General features: G+C 55.4%; 1 protein-coding gene and 2 long non-coding RNA genes across 3 annotated transcripts in view; 1 reads left to right on the top strand and 2 right to left on the bottom strand.

The window, feature by feature from the left end:
* Positions 1 to 5,890, bottom strand: part of LOC142861093 (uncharacterized) — a 74,995-nt gene extending 69,105 nt beyond the window's left edge. Inside the window, exon 1 of the long non-coding RNA XR_012912464.1 lies at positions 4,086 to 5,890. This is a non-coding gene — a long non-coding RNA (uncharacterized LOC142861093). The remainder of the gene's footprint in view (positions 1 to 4,085) is intronic.
* On the top strand, positions 1,560 to 20,171 carry LIPE (lipase E, hormone sensitive type). The gene is given in 11 exon segments (XM_012758530.3): positions 1,560 to 1,849; positions 11,607 to 12,142; positions 14,223 to 14,313; positions 14,424 to 14,569; positions 14,774 to 14,959; positions 15,140 to 15,434; positions 15,921 to 16,148; positions 16,391 to 16,567; positions 19,093 to 19,514; positions 19,899 to 20,097; positions 20,100 to 20,171. Coding segments are annotated over 11 exon segments (2,451 nt in total). The 5' UTR covers positions 1,560 to 1,731; the 3' UTR covers positions 20,153 to 20,171.
* On the bottom strand, positions 14,035 to 25,754 carry LOC105868015 (uncharacterized). The gene is made up of 2 exons (XR_001152511.3): positions 23,925 to 25,754; positions 14,035 to 14,287 (listed from the first exon to the last, which is right to left on the bottom strand). It is a non-coding gene; the product is annotated as an uncharacterized LOC105868015 (long non-coding RNA).
* Positions 25,755 to 26,750: the final 996 nt, after the last annotated feature.

Below are 26,750 nucleotides of genomic sequence, written 5' to 3'. Positions count from 1 at the left end.
GGCTAGGGACCAGGAAAACAGGAAAGCTGCCCTCCTCCCAGTATTCATCTGTCCACAAAAACTGACTGAGCCCCAGCTCTGGGGCAGACACTGGCATAAGCACCAGCAATACGGTGCTGAATGGGGACCTTACCCTCCTGGAGTTGCAATGCAGACTAGGCAGAAAATCGGGGCATTAACAGTCTCTGAGTGTACTAGGTGTGTCCTCTGCTGCCAGGAAGACACTTGCTCCCCTGCCAAGCAGCCCCCATGGGGGACTCTCGGGCTAGCCAGGTGGAATGGCCATGCTGGCTGTGTTCTCAGGAAGGAGGGGCCTGGGAAAGGGGCCGTGGGGGCCACTAACGTCCCAGGCAAGGTCAGGGAGCGATGAAAGGAACGTTGGGGGAGCAGTATCAGGGGATGACGGGCTCAAGACTCCAGGTTGGCCTTTAGCGCTCCCTCACCTTCTCGGCTCTTCCTGGGGCTCCTCTGAAGCAGGCAAAGGTGGCCTTGGGGTGCAGGCTCCAGTTCTGTGGTGTTCAGGCTCTGAGCCTCCTTCTCTAGTCTCAAAACCCCCGCCATGGAGAAGGGGGGAATGCAAGTTTTGTCCATGGAATTGGGGGGGAGGGTAACTTGTTGAAGTAGCCTAAGGAGGTGGGAGAAACGACGCAGCCCCCATCCTGAAGCTGAGTCCAGAGGTTGGGCAATGGTGGTCTCCTTCCCCCGGAAAGGCTGGGCCGTCCCTCTCAGAGCTGAGAAGAGGGTAATTAGTCTCAGTGCAGGGCTGGTTGTGTGCTCTGACAAGGAGGGAGGAGAGGCAGGATGCAAAGACAGGGTTTGAGACCTGCTTTTTCTGGCGTTGAAGATGAAGAGATGTTTTTCTCTAGGCCACCAGAGCTCAGTCTCAAAGGACGCCCACACCACACCGCAGATGCGGACGAAGCTGCCTTTGAGGCGCCCCTAAGACAATTGGCCATGTGCGCATGCGCAAGCTTCGAGCCTTCCTCTCTTTCCCGCCTTTTCCCAGGCACGCGGCGCTCCCTCTATTTCGGCTCCTCTTTCGCGGGCCAGGCTGCGGCCTGAAGCTAGTGCGCAGGCGCCGAGCATTCTCCTTCCCTTCCATTCTCGCAGTGGGGTAGGTGAGAGTAGTGAGGGCAGAGGAAAAAAAGAACTTGGTGAAAGAGAGCAACTGGGGCACCAGGAGATAGAGAGCGGGGCTTCCTCAGGCGCAGCCACGCCTCCGGCGCTTGCGCCCCGCCCCGGCTTCGAGTTGCCACAGGACCGGGCCCGCCCTGCCCCCTGGCGGAGGCTCAGCAGGTGCCCCGCTCTCCCCTTCCAGCGGGCAGGCCAGGCCGCATTCTAAGGGATCCCGCCGTGGGAAGGTGAGTGGGATTGCGAGGCTGAGCACCATCACCTGAGAAGATCGGGACTTCCCCATTGGGATGGTCCCCGCGGGGCTTCGCACTAGTCCTGCCCGAAGGACGCTTTTCGCCGCCTCCAGGGGTGCATTTTTGTTGGCCGCGGGCCCTTTAATGCGTACGAGGGGGCGGGACCAGAACTTAAGCCCTTGCGGTTGAGGGGCGGGGCCCGGCAGTGGCGTGAGGCCAGAATTGCTCAGGGGGCGGGACCCAGAGCGGAGCGAGCCCAGGATTGGCTGTTATGGTAGCCCAGTGGGGTTGTGTGGCCAGGATTGGTCCTCGGAGCGGGGCCCGGCGCTAGAATTGGCCCCCGCGTGAGGACCGCGGAGAATTGATGGAGTCATCCGGGGAAGCGGAGCCCGCCGGGGCTACGGAGGCCCCGGCTTCGAAGAGTGCCAAAGAGGAGTCGAGGGAGCTCAATCGCCGGCGGTGGCGAAAAGCCAAGGTCAAAGGTGAGCGCGTGGGGCTGGCGGCAGCCCGGAAGGAACCTTGTACATCCTCCGGAAAACTGGGAACAGAGTGGACTGACCCACCACCACGAGAAGTGGGGGAGCCCGTGGAATGGCCCATTGCCGCTCTGCGGGAGGGCGGGGATGATCCGTTGTGAGAAGGGGGTGCCGTGAGAGCGGAATGTCCCACCAAGCATAGGGACTACTCGCCCGGTACCGGCTGGGGGCAGAGTCCAGAATGCGAGACTTGTGGACCTGGGTTCCCGCTCGGGCTCCGTATTCGCTCTGTGACTGAAGGGCAACTGCTGCCTTCAGTGTTTCCCGCTTGGAAAGTGGTTCAGGGGCCAATTTTGTGGTCTCTAGTGCTCTTGAGAGGATAATGGGGAAGGGGGGTTAGCAGCTGTTACCCAAAAAGGAAATTTAGGGGTGAGTCAGGGAAAGGTAGGAGGAAGGGGCGCCTGTAGTGAGGGATACAGCGGGGCCAGTACAGCTCATCACAGCTGCATCCTCCCACCTGTCAGTCAGTTTATCCATCCATCCATTCATTGCCAGTCCACCTGCTTCAGCCGACTCCACTAAGGTGTAGCTTCCTGGCCTCCACTCCTTCCAGGACAAGGGGGCCCTGGCCTGGCTTCAGACCTCCACACCCTCCCTTGGGAGAAGGTAGGACTGTCACCTGCGTTCTCTAAGGTGTCACATTATTTCCGGATCTCTGTTGACAGACCAACAGAGATGCTGCAAGCCTTAGGCAGGGAGAGGCCCTTGCTCAGTTATGAGTATTTATCAGTGTGGGCGAGGACCTGTGAGAAGTTCTTGTGCAGGAATAAAACTGACATGCTCCCCTCTCCAACCCCAGGAACCCCAAATTCATCCTGCTGTAGAACTCATCATTAGCCAAGGGTAGAACTGGAGTTGGCTCCAGACACATACACGCAGACTCAGACAGGCTTGGAGTTCAGATTGGAGCCCAAGGGCACTCGCTGTCACACAGCAAGATACTGAGCCTCACAGCAGGATGGCATACCCAGACACAGTCCAAACCAAGGTTAAGAACATAGGCACCGGAGACCTCATTCCTCAAGCTATGAGCTGTGATGCACTGGGCAGTAGGCTCTGTCTTTCCCTTCCTCAACTTTCTGAGCTCTAAAAGGGTATGATGGTAGGAGTACTTGTAGGGCTGTTGTGAGGTTTGATTGAGTGCAGAAGGTTTGGTGTGGGGTGGGCACACAGCAAGCCCACAGGAGAGATGGAGGTTTTTATTACTCTTAGTCCCCCATAGGCAGAGAGCTTCCTAAGAATGGGACTGTGTCTTCCTTGTTTATCCTGTATGTCCAGAGCCTGGTATGCCTGGCACATACACACTCAAATATTTATTGAATTAATAAGTGAAGGAATGCATGACCTACAGCATAGGGACATTAATAATCATGCTTCCCTTAAGGTTGTCATAAGGAGCCAGAATCCACTTGGGCAGGACTCCCTGCACAGGACTCAGCCAGTCCTACACACAAACCCATGGACCCACCTACTCACAAAGGCTCATTCCCCCAAGTTCCAACATTTGCCTGTCATTTCCTGATGCCTGCCGTGGTGCTAGACCTCAGATGGGTGAATCACCTCACCCCTCCTCCAAGGGCATCTGGGCTGGCTCAAGCAGTCCTCGTCATCAGTTTGATCTTGCCAGTAACTGGATGAGGCTAGTATCACCTCATATCCCAGATGACGACACTGAAACTCTGAAGCACCAAGGCTACCTGGGCTTCCTGACCTGACCAGTGAGGCAGAGCGATGGCCACCCCCTGCCTCCTCCGGGTAGGGAGCTTGTGAGTTCACAAACACTGTGAACCCAGCCTTGATTCTGGGCCCACAAGGTTCCAATCACACAGATTCATTCAGCAGATATTCCCTGAACACCTAGTTGTGCCAGGCCTGGGCTCTTGGTGGCAGGCAGGACAGACTCATAGTTGAAATGGGGACAAAGATATTAATCAAATAAGACTCTAATTGTAAACTATGATAAATACAACAGAAAAAAAAAAAAAACAAAAAAATGAAAGAGGGAGGCTTCCCATGGAGGTGACATCTGACCCAAGGATGAGCAGGCATTAACTGCTGGGCAAGAGGGGCGTTCAGGACAGAGAGGATGGCATGAGCAAGGAGCTCGAAGCCCAAGGAGGCAGCACGTTGCAGTGGTAAGAGAGGGAGCTGGAGCAGGCAGGATAAGAGAGAAGGAAGGTACCTGGCTTGGGAGGCGACGTCCAGGAGTTGGAGCTCTGTCCTGAGAGAAAGGCAGCAGGCATTGAAGGGTTGGGAGTGTGTGAGCAGATTTAGTTTTAGAAAGATCCACTGGCTACCAAGTGGACAGTAGATCGAAGGCAACGAAATCAGAGACACGTAACGAGCTGTCACAATCATCTAGAAGAGGATACTACAGCCTGACTAGGGAGGAGGCAGTGGAGATGGGGGGAAGGGCCGGTTCCAGAGGCTCCTAGAGGGTAGAGTGGACTGGGTGATAGATTGGATGGGGTTGGGGCTCGAGGAGTTGGCTAGGATGACACCTGGGTTCCAGCTTGAGCAAATGACGCTCACATACAGACTTGCATACCTTCAAACATACCAAAAACATGAAAATGCAGAGACTGAGAAAAAATGTCAACATGCCCACCCATAAACACAGACCAGGACACACATTAGCCAAGACACGTACCTACCAATGTACACACATCCGTGTGAACCCCAAAGACACACTCACCCCTGACCAGCACATACCCGAGGCACAGAGAGAGAAGGAGCAACACGCAGATACACACAGAAACACAAGCAGAGACCAGCAGTGCCACCCTGGAGCTACCCATGGCTGGCTGTGTGACCCCAGGTGTCCATGCTACCTCTCTGTGCCTCAGTTTTCTCATCTGCCAAAAAGCGATGGTAATGAGCCCTCCCCTCGTGGATTGTGGAGCAGATGACACAAGTTACTTCACATAAAGCACACAAAGAAACCAGTGCCTGGCACACAGTGGTTGTTGGTGCAATGTCTGCTCTTTTATGCAGACTCTCAGGGAGCCGGCCACATGCACTGGGCCCCACCTGCATCTGATCTCAGGTCTTCCCGTTTCAAAGGCCTTTGTCTCCTCCTGAGCCCCAGACCTGGCCCTTCCTCCTCCTTCCCCCACATCCTTCCCTCTGCCCTTCTCACCCCTGCTCAGTCCCCAGGACCCAACATCCAGGCAAGATACAGCTGTCCAGAGGCTCCTTAGCGCCAAAGGCAGGTGCCCAGTGGGTAGGACACCCACACACACCTAACAAGGGCTCAACCCCCTCAGACCTACCTCTGCCCTAGTTATCATTATCATCCAGGCCCTAGCGGGCCTGCCCCTGCCCCAGTGCCCTCTGCCTGGAATTCCTGTGAAGTTTCTGGCAGTCTCAGCACCCCTTCCAGCTTTGCCCATCCCAGCCCTCAGGGAGCTGCCTGGAACAGGGCAAAGGGCAGGACTCCGGAGTCACTAGGGCCTGGGATCCAGCCCCTTCCCCACCGCTTTGTGCAAGTCACTAGTCCTAGCAAAGGTATCCTCTCTCGTCTTTAACAAGACCTACCCCGTAGACGGGAAGCAAATGAGACTGGGTTTATAAAGTGGCAAATCGCAGCGTCAGACAATATTTACCAAGCACTGGACATGCGCCAGACACCACACAAGGGCTGAATAATACAGACACAAGTCCCTGCCTTCGGGGAGCCTATAATCTATCTAGTGGGGAGACAGAGCAAATGACATAAATATAGACGTACCCCGGAGAGACTGCAGGTCTGCTTGTAGACCACCACAATGAAGTGAATCTCACAATCAAGTCAGTCACACGAATTTTTTGGTTTCCTAGTGCATAAAAAAGTTATGTTTAGGCCGGGCGTGGTGGCTCACGCTTGTAATCCTAGCACTCTGGGAGGCCGAGGCGGGCAGATTGCTCAAGGTCAGGAGTTCAAAACCAGCCTGAGCGAGACCCTGTCTCTACTATAAAAATAGAAAGAAATTAATTGGCCAACTAATATATATATATATATATATATAAAATTAGCCGGGCATGGTAGGGCGTGCCTGTAGTCCCAGCTACTCGGGAGGCTGAGGCAGTAGGATTGCTTGAGCCCAGGAGTTGGAGGTTGCTGTGAGCTAGGCTGCCGCCACGGCACTCACTCTAGCCTGGGCAACAAAGCGGGACTCTGTCTCAAAAAAAAAAAAAAAAAAAAAAAAAAAAGTTATGTTTACACTATACTGTAGGCTATTAAGTGTACAATATCATTATGTTTTTAAAAACAATGTACATACCTTAACTAAAAAACACCTTTTGCTAAAATTGGAATCAGTCCTCTCAAACCCTGGCACTGCATTATCAACTAAGTTTATGGAATATTCTGAGTCCTTTGTTGTCATTTCAACAATGTTCACTGCATCTTCACCACAAGCAGATTCCATCTCAAAAAACCATTTTCGTTGTTCATCCATAAGAAGCAATTCCTTATCCATTACAAAGTTTTATCAAGAGATTGCAGCAATTCAGTCACATATTAAGACTCCACCTTCTAATTCTAGTTCACGTGCTATTTCTATGACATCTGTAGTTAATTCCTCCACTTGAACTCTTCAAAGTCACCCATGATGGTTGGAATCAACTTCTTCCAAACTCCTGTTAATGTTGATATTTCAGCCTTCTCTCATGAATCACAAATGTTCTTTATGGCATCTAGGATGGTGAATCCTTTCTAGAAGGTGTTCAATTTACTTTGCCTAGATCCATGAGAAGAATCACTCTCTATAGCAGCTATAGCCTTATAAATTTTTGTTTTTTTGTTTTGGGGGCTTTTTTTTTTTTTTTTTTTTTTTTTGTAGAGACAGGGTCTTGCTCTGTTGCCTAGGCTGGCCTTGAACTCCTAGGATAAAGCAATCCTCCCACCTCAGCCCCCCGAGTAGCTGGGACTACAGGCACACACCACCAGACACCGATACGAAATGTATTTCTTAAATAATAAGACTTAAAAGTCAAAATTACCCCTTGATCCATGGGCTGCAGAATGGATGTTGTGTTAGCAGGCATGAAAATAACTTCAATCTCCCTGTACACCTCCGTCAGGGCTCTTGGGTGACCACATGCATTGTCAGTGATCAGTGTAACATTTTGTTTTCTTCTGAGCAGTAGGTCTCAACAGTGGGCTTAAAATATTTAGTAAACCATGCTGTAAACTGATGTGCTGTCATCCAGGCTTTGTTGTTCCATTTATAGAACATAGGCAAAGTTAGATTTAGTATAATTCTTAAGGTCCCTAGGATTTTCAGAATGGTAAATAAGCACTGGCTTCGACGTAAAGTCATTAGGCATTAGCGCCTAACAAGAGAGTCAGCCTGTCTGTCCTTTGAAGCTTTGAAGCCAGGCATTGACTTCTCCTCTCCAGCTACGAAAGGCCTACTTGACACCTTCATCCAGTATAAGGCTGTTTTGTCTACATTAAAAGTATGTTGCTTAGTGTAGCCGCCTTCATCAATTATCTTAGCTATATCTTCTAGATACTTCGCTGCCGCTTCTACATCAGCACTTGCTGCTTCACCTTACACTTTGATGTTATGGAGGCTTCTTTCCTTTGATGTTATGAAGGCCTCTTTCCTTACACCTCATGAACCAGCCTCTGCTAGCTTCCAGCTTCTCTTCTGCAGCTTCCTCACCTCTCTGAGCCTTTGTAGAATTAAAGAGAGTCACGGCCTTTCTCTGGATTAGGCTCTGGCTTAAGGGAATGTTGTGGCCGGTTTGATCTTCTGTCCAGACCACTCAAACTTTCTCCATATCAGCCATAGGGCTGTTTTACTTTCTTAGCACTCTTGTGTTCACTGGAGTAGCACTTTTAATGTCCTTTAAGAACTTTTCCTTTGCATTCACAGCGTGGCTGTTTGGCGGAAGAGGCCTAGCTTTGGGCCTGTCTTAGCTTTCAACATGCCTTCCTCACTAAACTTAATCATTTCTAGCTTTTGATTTAACATGAAAGATGTGCAACTCTTCCTTTCTCTTGAACATTTAGAGGCCATTGTAGGCTTATTAATTGATCTGACTTCAATAATGTGCATCTCAGGGAATAGGGAGACTGAGGAAAGGGAGAGAGATGGGGAACAGCCAGCCAGTGAAGCAGTCAGAACACACACATTTATCAGTTAAGTTCACTGTCTTATATGGGTGCTGTTGGGTGGTGCCCCAAAACAGTTACAATAGTAGCATCAGAGATCACTGACCACAGATCACCATAACAGACATAATGATAATGAAAAAGTTGTTGAAATGTTGTGAGAATTACCAAGGCACAGAGGCATGAAGTGGGCACAAGCTATTAGAAAAATGGCACCAATAGACTTGCTCAGCGCAGTTACCACAAACCTTCAATTTGTAAAAAACGCAGTATCTGCAAAGCACAGTAAAGGGAAGTAAACCTGTAGTAAATTGCATGCTATGTTAGACTGTGGTAAGTGCCAAGGAGAAAAATAACCCAATACGCCGTCTCAGCGAGGCCGAGTGAGCCCACAAAGCAAACTGCATGCAGAAAATGCCACCTGTAGGTACCAGTCATAAAGCACGTCCCCACCCTGAGTGGGCAGGATGGCTAGGTACAGTTTCCACGTGAGGAAACCAGACTCACCCAGGACTGCCTACTGAGTGGCGCAGGCCAGTGTCCCATTTCCACAGCCACAGGCTGAGAGCTGCCTCCCGAGGCCTCTGTCCGTCCATCCGTGTGGCCGTCTGTTCACCAGCCCTGGGGAGGGGCTCTCCCAAGCCCCACTCCAGCGCCCATGGCCTGCACTCTGCCTCTGCATGCCTTCCTTCCTCCTTTGGGTGTTTGCTGAGCACCTACTATATGCCAGGCCCCATGATAGGCCCTGGGGCCACCCCCTTCCCTCACGGGGATGACAGTCCAGGGTGAGAAAACAGAGGATTTGCCTCGACCTAGGCCTCAGGGCCCCTCATCTGCACAGGGCCCTGCGAAGGCCCTGTACTGAATCTTGTATTTGTAATTTTGTGATCATCTTCCTAAAGAGCCACACCCCCATACCTTATGTTTCATGGCTTCATAAAACCTGATTCTGTCCTGGTGGAGACGAACAACAAACATGTAAACAAATAAGTGTATAATTGTAAAAAGTGTCAAATGCCAGGAAGGAAAAGCACTAAGTATTATGGCAGAAAATAATGGGGAGTGCATATCTCCAATGGGCAGGGGAGTTGAGGTGTACCCCTTTGAGGAGGTGACAAGTTGAGGACTGCAGGGTGAGAAGGAGCCAGCCGGGCAAGGAGCCTATGGAGTAACACAGGTGGAAGGTCTCCGAGCCTCTGCTTCCCCACACACGGAGTGGGGAGGCAGTCACAGCAGGGCAAGCTGTGAAGGGTAAGTGGCAGGTGCAGGGTGCCCACTGTGGGCACACCACCCAGTAGGACCTGTGGCTCATGCCCCCGGCTCAGTTTGGAACTGCCCTTAATCAGCTTTTGTCCTCCCAGGAGGGACAAGTAGGGCTGGCTACCTCCTCTCTCCCCCCAGCAGCTGGGGCCGGCTGTGCCAGGGCCAGGCTTGGGGGCGGGAGCTGAGATCACTGGGCCTTTGGCTCTGTGAGTCCACTCTGGGGAGAGAGAAGCAGCCTGGCTGGGTGAGAGGGGACAATTTGTTCAGGACTGGGGCTCGGACCCCTGAGTCTGACGGAGGAGGGGCTGGGGGCCTGGACTCCTGGGTTCTCCTGGGACAGGGACTCCCAGTTGAGCTGGGGCTGGGAGCGGGCAGAGAGCGGGGGTAGGGAATTGGGCTCCGTACTCTGTTTATAACACGTGCTCCTCACTGTCCTTTCTGGGTGGGAGGTGACTCTGGTGGCCACACCCTGGACAGGACAGCCCCTCCCCTAGTTTATCGCCCCAGGCAGCCACTGGCACAAGCCACAGACTAGCAGTCCCAGCCCGGGAGCTCAGAAGAGGCCTGGGAGGGGTGAGTGCGCAGCCAGCTGCGAGACAGGAATAGCCGCTGCCAGATCCCAGGGCCAGGGAGAGGAGACACCTTCTTGGGGAAGAGGGAAACAGGCAAGGTGTCAGGCTTCGGGCTTCGGGAGGGAAGAGTTCCTGGGACAGGTGGTAGCATCCCCACCAGGAGGGCAAGGGCCGCTTGTCCGGGACCTGGGTGACAGGGCATCCAAGTAAAAGGGTGGCCTGAGTGCCTTGGAAATTGGGGATACCAGAGGGAAGATTACTGGGGACCCAGAAGTGTGGGGAGTTGGACGTAGTATAGCAGAGGTTTTGAGGGCCAGAGCTAAATGTCTGGCCTCCGGAGCCCAGGAGGGCACCCGGCATAAATATGGCTCTGGACCCAGAGACCTGGGTTTGAATAAGCTCTGCTACTTTCAGTGCAACCTTCAGCCCCTTTCTTAACACTTCTGAGCCTCCATGCTTTCTCTTGTAAAATGGGGTGTGGGCAACAATAGAGATTTGAACCTAGGCACCGTGTGTCTCAGAGGGTTAGTGCACTACACGGGCAAACGCACAGACAGCTCTCAGCACAGCTTGAGGTTGGTGGCCACGATGAGTACCGCTGTTCCAGCCAGGGGAGTGGGGCCGGCCATGCAATCTAAGACAAGTGGGGGGCCCGAAGGCCAGGGGACCCAGCTGGAGGAGAATCAAGACCTGGTTTGGGGAACTGAGGCTTAGAGGGAGTTCCACAGCCAGACTTGAGGGGTTAGGAGTGGCTCCTCACTGAAAAGGCTAGAATTATGAATTCCTGGTTCAGGAAGAGAGCTGGGCCTGGGGGCTAGGGTCCCTGGAGATGGGAATGGGTGGGCTGGGGGCTAAACTCTCCCAAATACTAGTGGAGAGGGAGGGCCCATGGGTGGCATCCCGGGCCTAAGAAGGAAAATGAGATGGGGGCCTGGACTCCTGGGGCCTAACAGAGGGGACCAACTGGGGATCTGGACTTCTTGGGGCCTAGGAAAAAGAATCCTGGGCTTGGAGAGTAAATGGGGACAGGTGCCTGAACTCAGGGGTTCCTGGGAGAAAAAAAAAAAGGTAGGTGGACTCCTGGGTCCTAGGGGCAAAGCAGGAGCTACAGAACCAGATTCTTATGGGTTCAGGGGAAAGTATGCATTCCTGGGTCCAACAGAGAGGAGGCGGCCAGGGATGGCAAGGTTCTGAGTCCCAAATAGGTGAGAGCAGGGGCTCCTGGGTCCTGGAGAGGACGAGGTAGGGGCCTGGGTACCTGGGTCTGAGGGAAGAGGGGACTGACAGGGGACTCTGAGCAGAAAGCTCCTGCTCAGAGCTGTCTGTGCGTTTGCCCATGTAGTGCACTAACCCTCTGAGACACACACTGCCTAGGTTCAAATGTCTATTCTTGCTAGCACCCCATTTTACAGGAGAAAGCATGGAGGCTCAGAGGTGTTAAGAAAGGAGCTGAAGGTTGCACTGAAAGTAACAGAGCTTATTCAAACCCAGGTCTCTGGGTCCTGAGGAGGGAGAAAGGCATGGGGACTTGAACTCATGGGTCCTAAAGAAGGAAGGGGACAGGGCCCCAGCCTCCTGAGTCCTAGGAGCAAAGAAGGTAGCTTCCTAGGTCCGAGGGAGGAGGCACCTGGGGTCCTGGACACCCAGCCTGAAGGAAGGGAGGGCTGGGTCTGAGGGAGGAGGGCGCTAGGGCCCAGACTCCTGGGCTCCAGGTGGGCAAAGAGTAAGCTGGCCCTGCCTAACAAGACTCCCCACCTACCCACAGCCTCAAGGCTCATACACAACATGGACCTGCGCACAATGACACAATCGCTTGTGACACTGGCAGAGGACAACATGGCCTTCTTCGCTAGCCAGGGCCCGGGGGAGACAGCACGGCGGCTGTCGGGTGTCTTTGCCGGTGTGCGGGAGCAGGCGCTGGGGCTGGAGCCAGCCCTGGGCAGCTTGCTGGGTGTGGCGCACCTGTTTGACCTGGACGCAGAGACCCCGGCCAACGGGTACCGCAGCCTGGTGCACACGGCCCGCTGCTGCCTGGCGCACCTGCTGCACAAAGCCCGCTACGTGGCCTCCAACCGCCGCAGCATCTTCTTCCGCACCAGCCACAACCTGGCCGAACTGGAGGCCTACCTGGCCGCCCTCACCCAGCTCCGAGCTCTGGCCTACTACGCCCAGAGCCTGCTGGCCACCAACCGGCCCGGAAGACTCTTCTTCGAGGGTGATGAGGGGCTCACCGCCGAATTCCTGCAGGAGTATGTCACACTGCACAAGGGCTGCTTCTATGGCCGCTGCCTGGGCTTCCAGGTGAGTCCCCTGCCCTGTGCCCCATGGCATCTGGTCACCCCTCGATTGACCCAGTAGTGTGATAAAATAACCGCAGTGGTCAGGGTTGGGTTCAGAAAACAGCAGACCCAGAAAGAGGAAGTTCACTGGAGCTTAGACAGAGCTGCACCAGGGGTCTCAAACTCATGGTCCCTGGGCCAGATCTGCTGTGTAGTGAGAAATCTTCAGCTTGCATGGCTGTTCTCACCAGGACACCCACTGCGCTCCCCTGTCCTGCATTCAGGAGTCACTCGCTCTTCTGTGTTAGCTGTGTGGCCCCTGAAGTTATTTGAGTTTGAGACCCCTAGGAGGGAGGCATTGTTCTCGAAGGACTGATCTGTGCACGCCACTTAGTTTGGCCCCTGGAGCCTTAGAGGGAGAGGGGACGGCAGCCCACAGCTGCTGGGCTGTGCCCTGGGCTTTTCCACTTGCTTAAGGAGCTGTAGGATCACAGGATTTTCAGGCTGGAGGGAGGGCCAACGAGCCAATCAGAGTTGGTGACAGTGAGGAAGCCCTGGTGTGGCCTCTGTCCTCCCTGAACCAGGCGGCCTCCTCCCCGCTGCCCATCCCAAACCATGCTCAGAGAAGTGCAGCTCATCAGCGCTCGAAAGTGAGGCAGCCTGAATCAGGCCCTTGTGTAAAAAGCGGTTTAGGGACTCAAATAATTTGGGGGCCTCGAGGCACCAGGCTCACAGCTGAGGCCCAGCTTGTCCCTGTTGGGGTTAGGGTTGGGTCCTCCAGTCCCTAGCTGCATCAGGGGACCCCAGCAGGAGTATCTGGAGCTGGGTGGCCCTGTAGTCCCTCCCACGCTCTCTGGGCCTCTCCCAACCTCAGCAAGAACTGGGCTTGGCAGTCCCTCAAGCCTCCCCTCCCCGCCCCACGCCCCAGGCCTCCCTGCGGGCCATCCTGTCCTCAGCAACCCAGCCCGGCATTCCTGGAAACCTCTCCTCACCCAGGCTGAACCCACAAATATTGATCAGCCCAGCTGGGCCAGCCAGCTCCTCCCTGTGGCCCAGCCACGACCTTGGAGTCATGAGAAAGAGATTCTGGGGCCGCTCGAACCAGCATCGCAGCCACAATGGCCAGGCCCTCTGGCCCACTAGGCCTCCCGCCAGGGGCAGGGCCCAGCTCTGCCATGGTGCGGGGCAGTCTCCCTCTAAAATGTCACCCCCCCAGGAGGACAGAGTCCTCCCCGTCTTGGTGTCTGCTCCAGCCTAGTGTCTAGCAGGCAGTAGGACCTCAGCCAGTGTTTGTTAAGTGAACAGAAGACTCCTGCTGGCCCCTTGCCTCAGCCTCCTGTGGCATTGTTTCCTCTGATCCTGTGTCCTCACTGTCATTTCTTAACTGCCTGTCTGCTCTCAGATGCAACAACTCCCTATTCCTCAGTTGTGGCTCTGTCCCTGTCCCTAGGCCTCAGTCAGTCTCCCTCCCTCTCTGGCTATCTTTCTGCCCCAGATCTCTGTACCTGGCTGGCTGTCCAGACACCCCCTTTTCCTTGCTTCCTGCTGTCCCATCTCCCCATCCTGTCTCTGACTTTCAGGAAGTCCCCACACCGTCTTTCTCCCCAGCTCACAGCCAGCCCACCAGCGGCTCCACCTCACACTGAGAATGAAACTGAAATTCCCCAGCCAAGGCCGAGCATGAGCCCCCCTGCCCCTCCCACCCCTGCCCTGCTCACCTGCTCCAGGCACGCCAGCCCCCTGGCTTTCGCCACCCATGCCAAGCCCAGGCCCCTTCTAAGTCTTCGTGCTTTCTGTGCCCTCTGCTGGGAACACCCTTCCCTTGCTCCATTCAGACCGATCCCTACTTATCACTCTGTGTCCCCTCCACCTACTGTCATTTTCTTCAAATTATTCCTTCTTCATGACATGACATTGCATATGGCCTTGTTTATTTGCTGATCATCTCTCTTCCCTTCGAGAATGTCAGGTCCACGAAGGGGCCTAGAGCCACGCCTGGCCCACGGTAGGAGCTCACGAAATGTTCACTGAATGAAGTGTCTCCCCCACGCATCCCTCCCTCTCCTGGGGGGGTGGGTGACAGCACGTCTCTCTCTGCACAGTTCACACCCTCCATCCGGCCGTTCCTGCAGACCATCTCCATCGGGCTGGTGTCCTTTGGGGAGCACTACAAACGCAACGAGACGGGCCTCGGTGAGTCCCAGCCAGGCCCTGCCCGCAGCCTCCACTCCTGCTTCTCCTCCCCACCCCTGCCCAAGCAGCCTGACCCACCGGGACTCCCTGACACCCGTCCCACCCCCCAGGTGTGACCGCCAGCTCCCTGTTCACCAGTGGCCGCTTTGCCATCGACCCAGAGCTGCGTGGGGCCGAGTTCGAAAGGGTCATACAGAACCTGGATGTGCACTTCTGGAAAGCCTTCTGGAATATCACCGAGATTGAGGTGCTATCGGTGAGCCTGGGGCCCGGTGAGGACTCTAACTTGTTACAGATGGGGACGCTGAGGCCCAGAGACCCATCCGAGGCCACAGCAGGGCTCTGCAGGGCTCCAGGCCCAGGGAGAGCAGCACAGGAGGGGAGAGGCTGAGGATCACAGGGGAGCTGTGGGCCTCTGCTGCAGGCGTCCTCCCTAGAACCCCCTGTTCCCTCCCACCAGTCTCTGGCCAACATGGCATCGGCCACCGTGAGGGTAAGCCGCCTGCTCAGCCTACCACCTGAGGCCTTCGAGATGCCACTGACCACTGACCCCACGCTCACGGTCACCATCTCACCCCCGCTGGCCCACACGGGCCCTGGGCCTGTCCTCGTCAGGCTCATCTCCTATGACCTACGTGAAGGACAGGTAGGGTCCCAGCCTCGGCCAGGTACAGGCCAGAAGCCAAGGGCCGCGGACAGCCCCTTGGCTCCCACCCTAGATGCCACACACACCTCCCCCATCCTGTCCCTTGAGCACATCCTCTTGGAGAGGTGCGGCCCGGGGAGGCCACCCAGCCTCACCCGCCGCCTCCCTGCCCACTCCCAGGACAGCGAGGAGCTCAGCAGCCTGGTGAAGTCCGAGGGCCAGTGGACCCGGGAGCTGTGGCAGCGCGCCCAGCAGGCACCCCGCTCACGGTCCCTGGTCGTGCACTTCCACGGCGGCGGCTTCGTGGCCCAGACCTCCAAATCCCACGAGCCCTACCTCAAAGGCTGGGCCCAGGAGCTGGGTGCCCCCATCCTCTCCATCGACTACTCCCTGGCCCCCGAGGCGCCCTTCCCCCGCGCGCTGGAGGAGTGCTTCTTCGCCTACTGCTGGGCCGTCAAACACTGTGCCCTCCTCGGTGAGCCCAGACCTGCCCCAACCCGCTGCTAGCTCCTTAGCCCCAACCTGGCACCCTGCCTCCCCCACGCCCACCTCCCACCCCGAACCTGCCCCAGTCTTCCCCGTTCCAGCCCGAGTCTCCATCTCTTCTACCTCCTCATCCACTTTAATCCACTTCCCACCCACCCTCCCGCCTCCGTGGCCTCTGCATTTCTTGTCCGACTGTCACAGGCCCAGCTGTCCTGCACCGCCAGCCTCCTGGATTACACCGGCTCATGCTCCAGCTTCCCTGCCCTCCCTCTTCAAATACTAGCTTCTTGGGAGGACACTGAGGCCCAGAGCAGGGTGTGGGCACCCCCTAGGACACAGGGCCTACAGCCCAGCCTGACGCTCCGCTCCCACGCGCTGAGGCCTCTCCCTCCTGCACCAGGCCCAGAGTGCCTCCCGCCCTCCCTCCCCCATCTCCTGCCCCTGCCAGGCTATGACCAAGCCTCCCCCAAACCAGGCTCAACAGGAGAACGAATATGCGTTGCGGGGGACAGCGCAGGCGGGAACCTCTGTTTCACCGTGTCCCTTCGGGCAGCAGCCTACGGGGTGCGAGTGCCAGACGGCATCATGGCAGCCTACCCGGCCACCATGCTGCAGTCCGCCGCCTCTCCCTCCCGCCTCCTGAGCCTCATGGACCCCCTGCTGCCCCTCAGCGTGCTCTCCAAGTGTGTCAGCGCCTACTCGGGTGAGGCCCACACCCTCAGAGCAGGGGGTGCAGGGTGCTTAGATGCCAGGGTCCTTCAGGGGCTGGGGCCTGGGCCCCTGGGGTTTAGGAAGGAGGAGCCGGGCAGAAGAATCCGAGACTCCTTCTTTCTGAAGCAGTCAGATGGGCACAGGTTCCTGGGGACACAGATGCCTAAAGTTCTGGGTGCTAAGACTGGGCCCAGAAAGAGAGGCGACCACTGCAGCCCCACATACACTCTGCAGGTGCGGAGACAGAGGACAACTCCGACTCGGACCAGCAGGCACTGGGTGTGATGACACTGGTGCGGCGGGACACAGCTGTGCTCTTCCGAGACCTCCGCCTGGGTGCCTCATCGTGGCTCAACTCCTTCCTGGAGCTGAGCGGGCGCAAGACCCAAAAGATGGCACAGCCTGTGGCAGGTGGGTGACTCCCTCCCACCAGGCACCCAGCCAGGGTGGCCAGGAGGGACAGCCAAGTACAGCAAAAGCCCCGGGGCACACAGTTGAGCAGAGATCACCTTCCGGGCTGGCTCTACCCCATACCTATCTCTGGTCCCTACCACAAAGCCTAGCTTTTCCATGACATCCTAGAAATGCCAGGACTTCGGGTCTCCCAGGTCATCTCGGAAATTGCAGGATTTAGCTTTTCAAACAGCCTCACCCAGAAAGGCCCCACACCCTGGCAAATAGAAGATCTGCCACACATCCTGATTTTCAATCCCTGGAAATCCCTTGAGTCCAGCCCTCCTTGATTCTTTTTTTTGTGTTTTTTTTTTGAGACAGAGTCTCGCTTTGTTGCCCAGGCTAGAGTGAGTGCTGTGGCATCAGCCTAGCTCACAACAACCTCAATCTCCTGGGCTCAAGCAATCCTCCTGCCTCAGCCTCCCGAGTAGCTGGGACTACAGGCATGCGCCACCATGCCAGGCTAATTTTTTCTATAGATATATTTTTAGTTGGCCAATTAATTTCTTTCTATTTATAGTAGAGACTCGGTCTTGCTCTTGCTCAGGCTGATTTCGAACTCCTGACCTTGAGCAATCCTCCCGCCTCAGCCTCCCAGAGTGCTAGGATTACAGGTGTGAGCCACCAAGCCCGGCCCTCAATGCTTTCCAGACTTCTAACAGCCATACAGGAGGCTAATACCCCCCCATGGGCTGTGGTGCTGGGGTGGGGACATCAGCAGATTCGAGGGACCCTGGGAAATGGAGGAGATTCCCAGCCTCAGGTAGATGGCAGGACCCCCAGACAGCTGAAAATCACCTCCATCCAGGGATCCATTTTTAAGGATTTTAAGGCACAACTAATTCAATTTATTTTCTATCTCTAGCAAGTCAACAGCATTCTCTGAATAATAGCAATTACATGTTCAAAAGTAGATACAGTTCCTATTATTCAGAAAATTATTCCAATTGAAGGCATTTTAGTTTAAATTATATTTTTAATTTTAGGATTTTCAAATGGATACAAATATATACACAACAACAACAATTAAAAGGAAGTTGAATTTGAGGCATATGGACCATTGGGCACTGGGGTTTTCCTTGTAGGATAAAAGTGACAAATGCAGCCCCTGGAAGCTCACGCATTCCTGCTCTCCCCTCCACCAGTTATCTGCTGGCTACTGGGTGACATGGACAAGTGACAGTATCTGTGAATCTTGTTTTGCCCCTCTGTGAAATGGGTACAGTAAGAGTACCTACCGTATTAGGTTGCCGTGAGGACTGCATGTACCCATTTGTGTCAAGCACCCAGCACAATGCCTGGCACACAGTAGATGCTCTTAGAAGATGCCAGCACCCCTGTGCCCTAGTGTCAACAATTCTGTTCCAGTGACCCCATGGGTCACAGAGCACTTATTTGTCTCATATTTTGCCTTCATGAATTTACAGAGGCAAGTAAAAAAAAAAACGTAAGTGGCCAGGTGCGATGGCTTACACCTGTAATCCCAGCTACTCAAGACACCGAGGCGGGAGGATTATCTGAGCCCAGGAGTGCAGATGAGCAGTGAGCTGCAGTCACGCCACTGCACTCCCGCCTGGGTGACGGTGCAAGACCCCGTCTCTTAAAACACAAAGCTGAAAACGTAGGTCTTCGTGACATTACCTGGTCCTAGTGGTCGGTAATGTGGTCTGATACAATGAATAGAGCCAAAGCCCAGGTGGGCACGCCAGGTGGGCTGAAAGTGCATCTTTAGCATCACTGGGGCACTTGCTTGCCTGGTCACTCTAAGGGAAGGGATAAAACTAAAGCACAAGAAGGAAATTTGGAGGAGCAGATCCCTGTGGTGGTCACAGGTGGGAGATCCCTGGGAACCTGATATACTCTCGAGACTCTCGGTAGCTCCCTGTGATCAGAGCTTCCTTTCAAGCCACAGGGCCAGCTCGCTCTTAGGATCACTTTGATGCATTTATACCCTGTGTCGAGTGGCCAGGAAAAGTTGGCTGGGCCAGCGAGGTGGCTGGCACACAGCACCAGCCTGGCAGTGAAACCTTAATACTGACATCCTGTGACCTCCCAGGAGGTAGCAGAAGCTAACCCCATATATATTATCCCACTGAGTTCTTCCCACCTGGGAACTAAGGACAATTTTTATCTCCTCTTCATAGAAGAAGAAACTGAGGCTCTCAGAGTCAAATTGCACTTAACCTTCCCAGTCATTGCTCGTGTGCACACACACATACACACACACACACACACACACACACACACACACGCTCTCTGCTGGGACACGGCCTGCCTTCAAGGCTACCACTGTGACAGCCTGTGGCACCTGGAACTTTCCACCCTCACCTAGGCCTCCCGAGCCCCCCACAGCTGAAGGAGGGTTCAGCTTCTCTGCCGGCCACTGCCCTTCCTGTGACCTTCCCTGCCACCCACACACCCAGCTAACAGAGCCAGGCTTCTCTGTGGCCTTGTCCAAGCCCCCGCCCCTGCCCCTCTCGCAGAGCCCATGCGCCGCAGCGTGTCTGAAGCAGCGCTGGCCCAGCCCGAGGGCCCCCTGGGCACAGACTCCCTCAAGAACCTGACACTGAAGGACTTGAGCATGAGGAGCAGCTCCGACACGTCGGACACCGCCGAGATGTCACTGTCAGCTGAGACACTTGGCCCCTCCAAGCCTTCCAACGTCAACTTCTTAGTGGGGTCTGAGAATGCACGGGGACCGGTGGAGGCCAGAAGTGAGCTGAGCCCCAAGGACAGAGGCCTGGGTGCCCAGGCCGCCTTCCCGGAGGGTTTCCACCCGCGGCGCTCGAGCCAGGGTCCCACGCAGATGCCCCTCTACTCCTCGCCCATTGTCAAGAACCCTTTCGTGTCCCCGCTGCTGGCACCCGACAGCATGCTGAAGACCCTGCCGCCGGTGCACATCGTGGTGAGCCCCAGACTGGAGTGGCACGCCCAGGGAGGAGCCAGGCTGGTGGGGCACAGGGCCACGTGGGGGAGCAGGGGAGGTGTGCCACCTGGAGCCTGAGTGATGCCTGGGAAGGGAGTCGGCTGCCAGGGGTCAGGATCAGTGGGGCGCCCAGAGCTTGGGAAATCAAGACAAAAGAGGGGGTTGGAGGTAGGGAGGGACAGGCCGGACAGTGGCCAAGGAGCCCAGTTAAATTCATTCTCTTCCTTCCCACACCTCCCCCTATTCCCTCCCCAACTCCCCGCCCACCCACTGTCCTATCCATGTGTTTCCCCCTCCCTTCGCTCATCTGCCCGGTCTCCCCACCCCACCCCTCCGTCACTGTGCCCCCCCACCGTCCCGCAGGCGTGCGCGCTGGACCCCATGCTGGATGACTCGGTCATGTTTGCGCGGCGACTGCGCAGCCTGGGCCAGCCCGTGACGTTGCGCGTGGTGGAGGACCTGCCGCACGGCTTCCTGACCCTGGCGTCGCTGTGTCGCGAGACGCGACAGGCCACTGAGCTGTGCGTGGAGCACATCCGCCTCATCCTCACTCCGCCCGCCGCGCCACCGGTCTGAGCCGCCGCGCGGGGGACGGGGGCTGCGGGGGGCGACACTAAAGGCCTCTGTTCCCACCTACGCCGGCCTCGTGGTGAATGCGCTCCGGGGAGGGCGGGAGGGGCGCGAGCTGTGCCTTAAATCGGGGGCGGCAAGGGGGGCGGCACTGGGGCTGAAGCTGAGACCGCGGCCTGGGGAAGGGGGACCCCCCCCACACAGGTCACCGAGACAGCTGGACCTGCGCTCCGCCACTGCCTTCTACTGCTGCTGTGACCGGCGCAGGGCGGGGTCTGGCCCTCCCTGGCTGGTCGATTTGTTTGTTTGTTTTGTAAATAAAAGTATTTAATTAATTTGGCCTCTCTCATATAGAGTGGGGTTTTTGCCCACCAGGGGGCAGCATCGGACTCTAGCTGCTGGGAACGAGAAACCTGGAAGGGGCGTGGAGCCTGCATTCTTGGGAGCAGAGGGTGTGGCCTCCCAGCAGACCCACCTCCCCCTCAGACTTAATCTTGGTAGGGTGCTACAGGGCGCTGGGTCCTTAGTTTCCCACCCTTGAAGTCCCTCAGTAAGATCGACTGTCCCTGGGCCCAGTGGAAGGCTACGCCCCTTTACAACTCAGCCTCAGCATCCACCAGGAGAAAAAAACAAATCTCTTTGGGTCTCAAAGGCTCCAGTGACCCAAACTCCCTACACAATAGGCACAAAGCTGGCAGGAAGCCAGAAACAAACTGGCCACTCAAAATACTGGAAATTTGGCCAGGCGTGGTGGCTCACGCCTGTAATCCTAGCACTCTGGGAGGCCGTGGCGGGCAGATCGCTCAAGGTCAGGAGTTCGAAGCCAGCCAGCCTGAGCGAGACCCCCGTCGCTACCAAAAATAGAAAGAAATTGATTGACCAACTAAAAATATATATACCAAAAAAAATAAATAAATTAGCCGGGCATGGTGGTGCATGCCTGTAGTCCCAGCTACTCGGGAGGCTGAGGCAGCAGGATTGCTTGAGCCCAGGAGTTTGAGGTTGCTGTGAGCTAGGCTGACGCCACAGCACTCACTCTAGCCTGGGCAACAAAGTGAGACTCTGTCTCAAAAAAAACAAAAAAAAAAATACTGGAAATTCGAGCTCTGCCCAGTTCTGACAGCGCCTGAACCAACTCCCTGGAGACCTGGCCCCTTGTAAGGCTGGGTTTGGAATGGAGATTATTTATACTGAGGGCCTGCATGCCTTCAAGGAGCTTCTGATCCTGGAATCAGGGAGGGTCAGAGGACAGACGCAGGCTGTCACAGCCCCCAGAGTTTCCATCTGTGGTGGTCAGGGAGGGCTTCACACAGGTGGTGGCCAGAACTTGACATTAAAGGATGAACACAAGTTTCGCAGGTAGAAAAAAAAACATGGCAGGTTGTGAGAACCAGTGGGCAGCGATCGAAGCTTCCACCTGGCCAGAAGGTCAAGTGTAAAGTGGGTAGTGGCTGAGGGGCTGGAGTGGTCAGTAGGAGCAGGCCCTGAAGAGCCTGGAGTACAATTTGGACTCTAACTGGAGGGCAATGGGGAGCCACGGAGTACTTTAAGCAGGAAAGGGAGAGGGTCATCTCAGGGCACTGAAAGAGACTGGCGCCCTAGAGGGCAAAGGAGGAGGCTGGGGACAAGGGAAGACAAGGCCTAAGCTGAGGCAGCAGCCATGAGGGTAGGGACTGTGGGTGGAGCATCCCAGAGCCACAACAGTTTGGATGTTGTGGTTAGGGACAAGGTTACAGGACAGCAAGGGGACAAAGATGACAACAGGTCTGGCCAGGTGGCCCATGAGGCTGTCTCCTCACCAGGAAGAGGCTCAGATATGTGTGTGTGTGAGGGGCTGGGGCATACTGGGTGCTGTTTGGGACGTGGTGAGATCGAAGGTGTCCATGAGACAATCCAGAGGGACATCCAACAAGAAGCAGGAGGCAGAAGCAGTCTGGGTGGAGCCAGGGGACTCGAAGCTTTCCAGGAAGCCTGGGCTGAGCAGAAGGCCAGGTCAGAGAGAGCCCTGAGGACCATTCCTCCAGTTCTGGTCCCAACTCTCAACCTGATCCTCCATTGCTGTAAATCCTTACATGGCTCCCCACTACCCTACCCCCAGAGCAAAGTCCAAGCTCCTTAGCCTGGCCTCTGACTACCTCTTCATCTTCTTCTAGCCTTACAGCTCCCCTGCTGGCAAAACCCCCAGTAAGGGGTGGGGAGTAGAAGGCAAGTGCTAGAAGGTTCTGAAGAGCAGCTGGTGAGGGAGGAAGCTGACCAAGAAAGAAAAGGATATAAAGCAAAGGGAGTTCCAGGTAGGAGAGAATGGTCCGTGTTAGCTGAGGATCAAAATGTTATCCTCAGGCCTCAGCAATGAGCAGGTGATCTCGGTGACCTTGTCCAGAGCTGCTGCAGGGCCATGACAGGTAGGCCACCAGATGTAGCGGGTGGAAGAGAGAGCAGGAGGTAAGGGACTGAGCCAGTGGGCTCCGCAAGGGAGCCAAGGCAGGGGTATGTGTGTGCATGTGTTTAGAGATGATGGAACATTGTAATGTTGCAGGGTGGGGGAGACTGAAGATGCAGCAGCACAGAAAGCAGTTTCTGGAAGGGATGGAAAGCCAGGATCCCCACCTCTGAGGCCCTCCTTCACTCAGCAAGTGACTTCTGAGTCAGGGCCTGTGATGGGGGAGGGAGCTGCGGCCCAGAACTCTCCAGGAAGGTCCAGAGCCACTGGCCAGAGTCACAGCTCCCCTGGTCCAGCTTACAGAACCCCTTGCTCATCTCCGTGAAAACAGTCATCACCCACCAACCTCCTCTTCCTTGTCCCCAGCTCAGGGATGGCTCCACCATCCCCCAAGCCAGAGCTCTGGGTGTTGTCCTGGACAGCCACTTGTCCCCTGGCCCATCAATCCGCATATCGTGTTCTCTCTGCCTCCCGAATCTCCACCTTATCCCCTCAGCCTCTGCCCTGATCCAGGCTCCATCTTCTCCTGCCTGGGTCCCTGCCAGAGCCACCTCCCGGACTACTGACTTCCAGTCTCATTCCTCCAGTTCTCATCCTAACTCTGACCCCATCCTCTGCTGCTCTAAACCCTACCCTTCCCCCAGGACAAAGTCCAAGCCCACCTCTTTGTCCTCTTCCTGCCTCATAGGTCCCCTGCTGGCAACACAGACCTGACTGGCCTTCCACTTGGGCATCTGCACACAGGATGCTCCTGCCATTGCTCATGCTCAACGCCCTCCCCACACCCTCTTCTCCTGGTACCTCCTGCTCCTCCAAGATCCGGCTCAAGGGCCCCTCCTCGGAAAACCTTTCCCTAACCACGCCAAACCCAAAAAAGATTTCTGGGCTTCCCCCCCCACCCCCGCCGCCTCTGCACACCCCTGCCCATCAGTGTCCGCCCTCCATCTGACCGGGGCTCCTTGAGGGCGCGCCCAGGCCTGACTCATCTCGGTCCCCGCCATCGCCCAGCACGAGGCCCGGCACCCCAGAAGCCTCGGGAAGTGTTTGTTTAAGTAATAAGCGGGTGCGTGTGTGAGTGAGCGAAAGAGTGAGTGGTGCAGGGAGGGAATCAGTGAGTGGGGGAATGAATGAGCGGGCAGGCGAGGCTGAGCGGATGGCCGAGCAGGGCAGGCAGGGGCAGGCCGGAGTGAGGCGTAGGGTGGGAGGAACGGATGGCGGAATATCCGAGTCGTGCATCCCGGGCGCAGTTTCTCCGACGAAGCAAAATGGGTTCGGCCTGGCTACGCTTCCCGCTCCGCCTCGAGCCTCCCCGAGCCTCATCGTTTCCCGTCCCAGCTCTGTCAAGAACCCCAATACTAGGCGTGCAGGAAAGGGCTTACCCGGCCACACCCGCAGAACCGGTTCCCTCGCGAGCCCGCTCAGGCCTTGGCCGAGCGCATCCGATCCCGACCCCGCAGGTTCCGGCCTATTGGCCGACTGGCAGGGACTGGCGGAGACTGACGTCCCCGAGAGCCTATCGCCTTCCAATTTGGGCTGTGGGCCCCGCCTACCAGGGAAAGCGCCCTGAGTGGCCCGGGGAAGTAGGAGGCCGAGTCTCCTATTGGCTGGGTGGTAGTGACTGACGTTGCGAGCAGCTTGTCGCAGCTGGACCAGACGAGCGTCTCGCGTGTGGGACCCGCCTCTGGAGGCAGGTTGCGGAGGTAGCTGCGGGCGCGGTCGGTCGCAGAGGGCAATGAATGGGGTTTCCGGCGGCACAAACCTGGGCTGTTTTGCTGGCCTGATCCTTAGGTCTTGAGGGAGCATGGGGACTTCCTGATCCTGAGGGAGGAGGAGGCTGGGGACCCAAAGAAGGAGGGACTGGGGACCCCAACTTTTGGGTCTGAGGGAGGAGGGGCTGGGAACCTGCTGGGTCTAGCTAAGAAGGGAGACTCCCGGATCCCTGAGTGACCGGTCTGCCCACCGATGACAGGTTTGAGGTTCAGGATTTTATGAGGTTATTTATGGGATTGGAGCCAGCCTTGCCCCCAGGCGAGTGTTCTGGGTCCTGAGGTGGAGCTTGGAATAGAGATGGAGAGAAAAGCTTAGGGAAGCTCTGGCCTGGGTATGTCCATTCCTCGTCTCTAAAAGGGAAGTCAGAGGCAGGGTGCTGTCTGCAAAAGGAACCCAGAGTGGGAGGAGACTCGAGACCCACATAAGACAAAAGAGAAAAACACAGATACCAACAGAGAGATAAAAATAATAAAACAATAATAAGAGCGCTCTCGTACCAACTTTACTGGGCCCGGGTTCTGTGCTACGCATTTTACATAATTATCTTATGTCTTCATCATCACAACTGTAAGAGATCGGATTATTATTATTATTATTATCCCCATTTTACAAGAGAGAAAATTGAGGCCCAGTGAGGGACAATCAAGATGCAGATGGAAAGAGACAGGAGAGACACAAAACAGATGGAGACAAACAAAGAGAAACAGGCCCAGAGAGAGAAAAGAAAAGCTAGACAGCAAACAGAAGGAGAGGGGCTGAGAGCTGAGACTTCTGGGTGGAGATAGCGGCTATGGAGAGCTGGGGACTAGAACTCCTGGGTTCAGGAGAAGGCAGGACCAAGGATGGGGACTCCCAGGTATTTCCTCCCCTGACTGCATGATACTAGGTTTGTCCAACCCTTCTTGTAGGCGTTGAACCTGGTTTGGGTCGAAAATAATGATTAGGAGGGGAAGATGCATCATTATCCTTCTAGGAGATGATAAGAAAATGATTAATGGGGGTGCCCCTAGTTTAGGAGGGGCCTTTGCCCCATGGCCTCTATTCTTTGATCTGGACAGATCAGAATGCAGAGAAGACTGAGGAGGGGCAGGGCCCTCTCCGTGCCTCCCCATCTCTGTATCTCCGTCACTCAGAACTATCACTGCGGCCCATCTTGGAGACAGGTGGGCCACCTTGGGGCAGCAACAGCCTTCCTGTTGGGTCTTCATCTCTCTGGGTCTCCCTACATCTCCCCAGAACCCTGAACCCACCTGAGGTCCTGGCACACTTTAGGCACTCAGCAAATTGCTCATGGAATGGATGGACAAATGTCCCCATCTCTCTGTCCCCATCCTGCCATCTTTTTCTGTGTCACCATCATGTTCACCCCTCCCTGACCTCATCAGTCTTGTCTTCCCTTTCACCCTAGGTTGCCACTGGGCCCACTGTCCCCATTAGGGAGAACTCATTTTGGAAGGAGTCACTCTCCGAGGGTCACCTGTGGGACTGAGAGAGAGGTTCTCAAGACTCCAGACACAGGCACATTCCCAGCATCTCAGTGTCAGAAATGCAAGATCACACCAAATACCTACCCTCGCAGTATGTGTTAGGTATCATCTTGCGTTTGCACCACACAACCAGAGAATCACACACGCAGCATATATAATCACCTACGAGCACAAATATAGGCACGTAATTCCATGGAATCAATCACCAGCAATGACAACACACAAGAAATATCCTACTTCACATGCAAAACAGACACCCCAGCGATGCAATTACATGCCCACTGATAGGCTACTCATCCAGTCCCTACTAAAAGGAACATGAGCAAAGACTTTGTTTAGTTCCCTCTTGCAACCCTAGCAACTAGAAGAACACATCATCATCGTCGTCATTATCATCATAAAGACAAAATGTTTCCTATGTGCCAGGCACAATTCTCAGCACTTTACATAAATTAACTCATTTAATCCTTTGCAACAACCCATTTTACGTATTGGAAAATTAAGGTGCAGAGAAGTTTAGTGATTTGCCCGGGGTTTTGTAGCCAGTAAGAGGCAGGAGGGATTTGAACCCAAGCCTTCTGGCTCCAGAGCCCATCGCATTAGGCTACCACTCAGTAAATAATTGCTGCCTTAATCCAGTTAGAATTACAGAGCCACAATAACTGGGAACACATCCAACTACCGGTGCACAGTGTGTAGAATCACAGGAGGGCAAGACAGACACACAAATAGAAGAGACCCCTTCACATGTCACATCGCAGACCACAGACACACACAATACATCATGACAATCCCCACACAGACACACAGCACCCCGAGAGTCACACAACCACACACAGAGACACAACACACCCAAACCCAGACAGAGGGACACACCCAGAGATCCGAGTCCCTCCTGTTCCACTCCCAGCCCCTCTGGGCTGGCCCTCAAGGAAACAGCAGGTTTGG

This window comes from Microcebus murinus, chromosome 16, assembly GCF_040939455.1.
Source record: "Microcebus murinus isolate Inina chromosome 16, M.murinus_Inina_mat1.0, whole genome shotgun sequence".
NCBI lineage: Eukaryota > Metazoa > Chordata > Mammalia > Primates > Cheirogaleidae > Microcebus > Microcebus murinus.
This window is presented reverse-complemented; position numbering and strand designations above follow the sequence as displayed.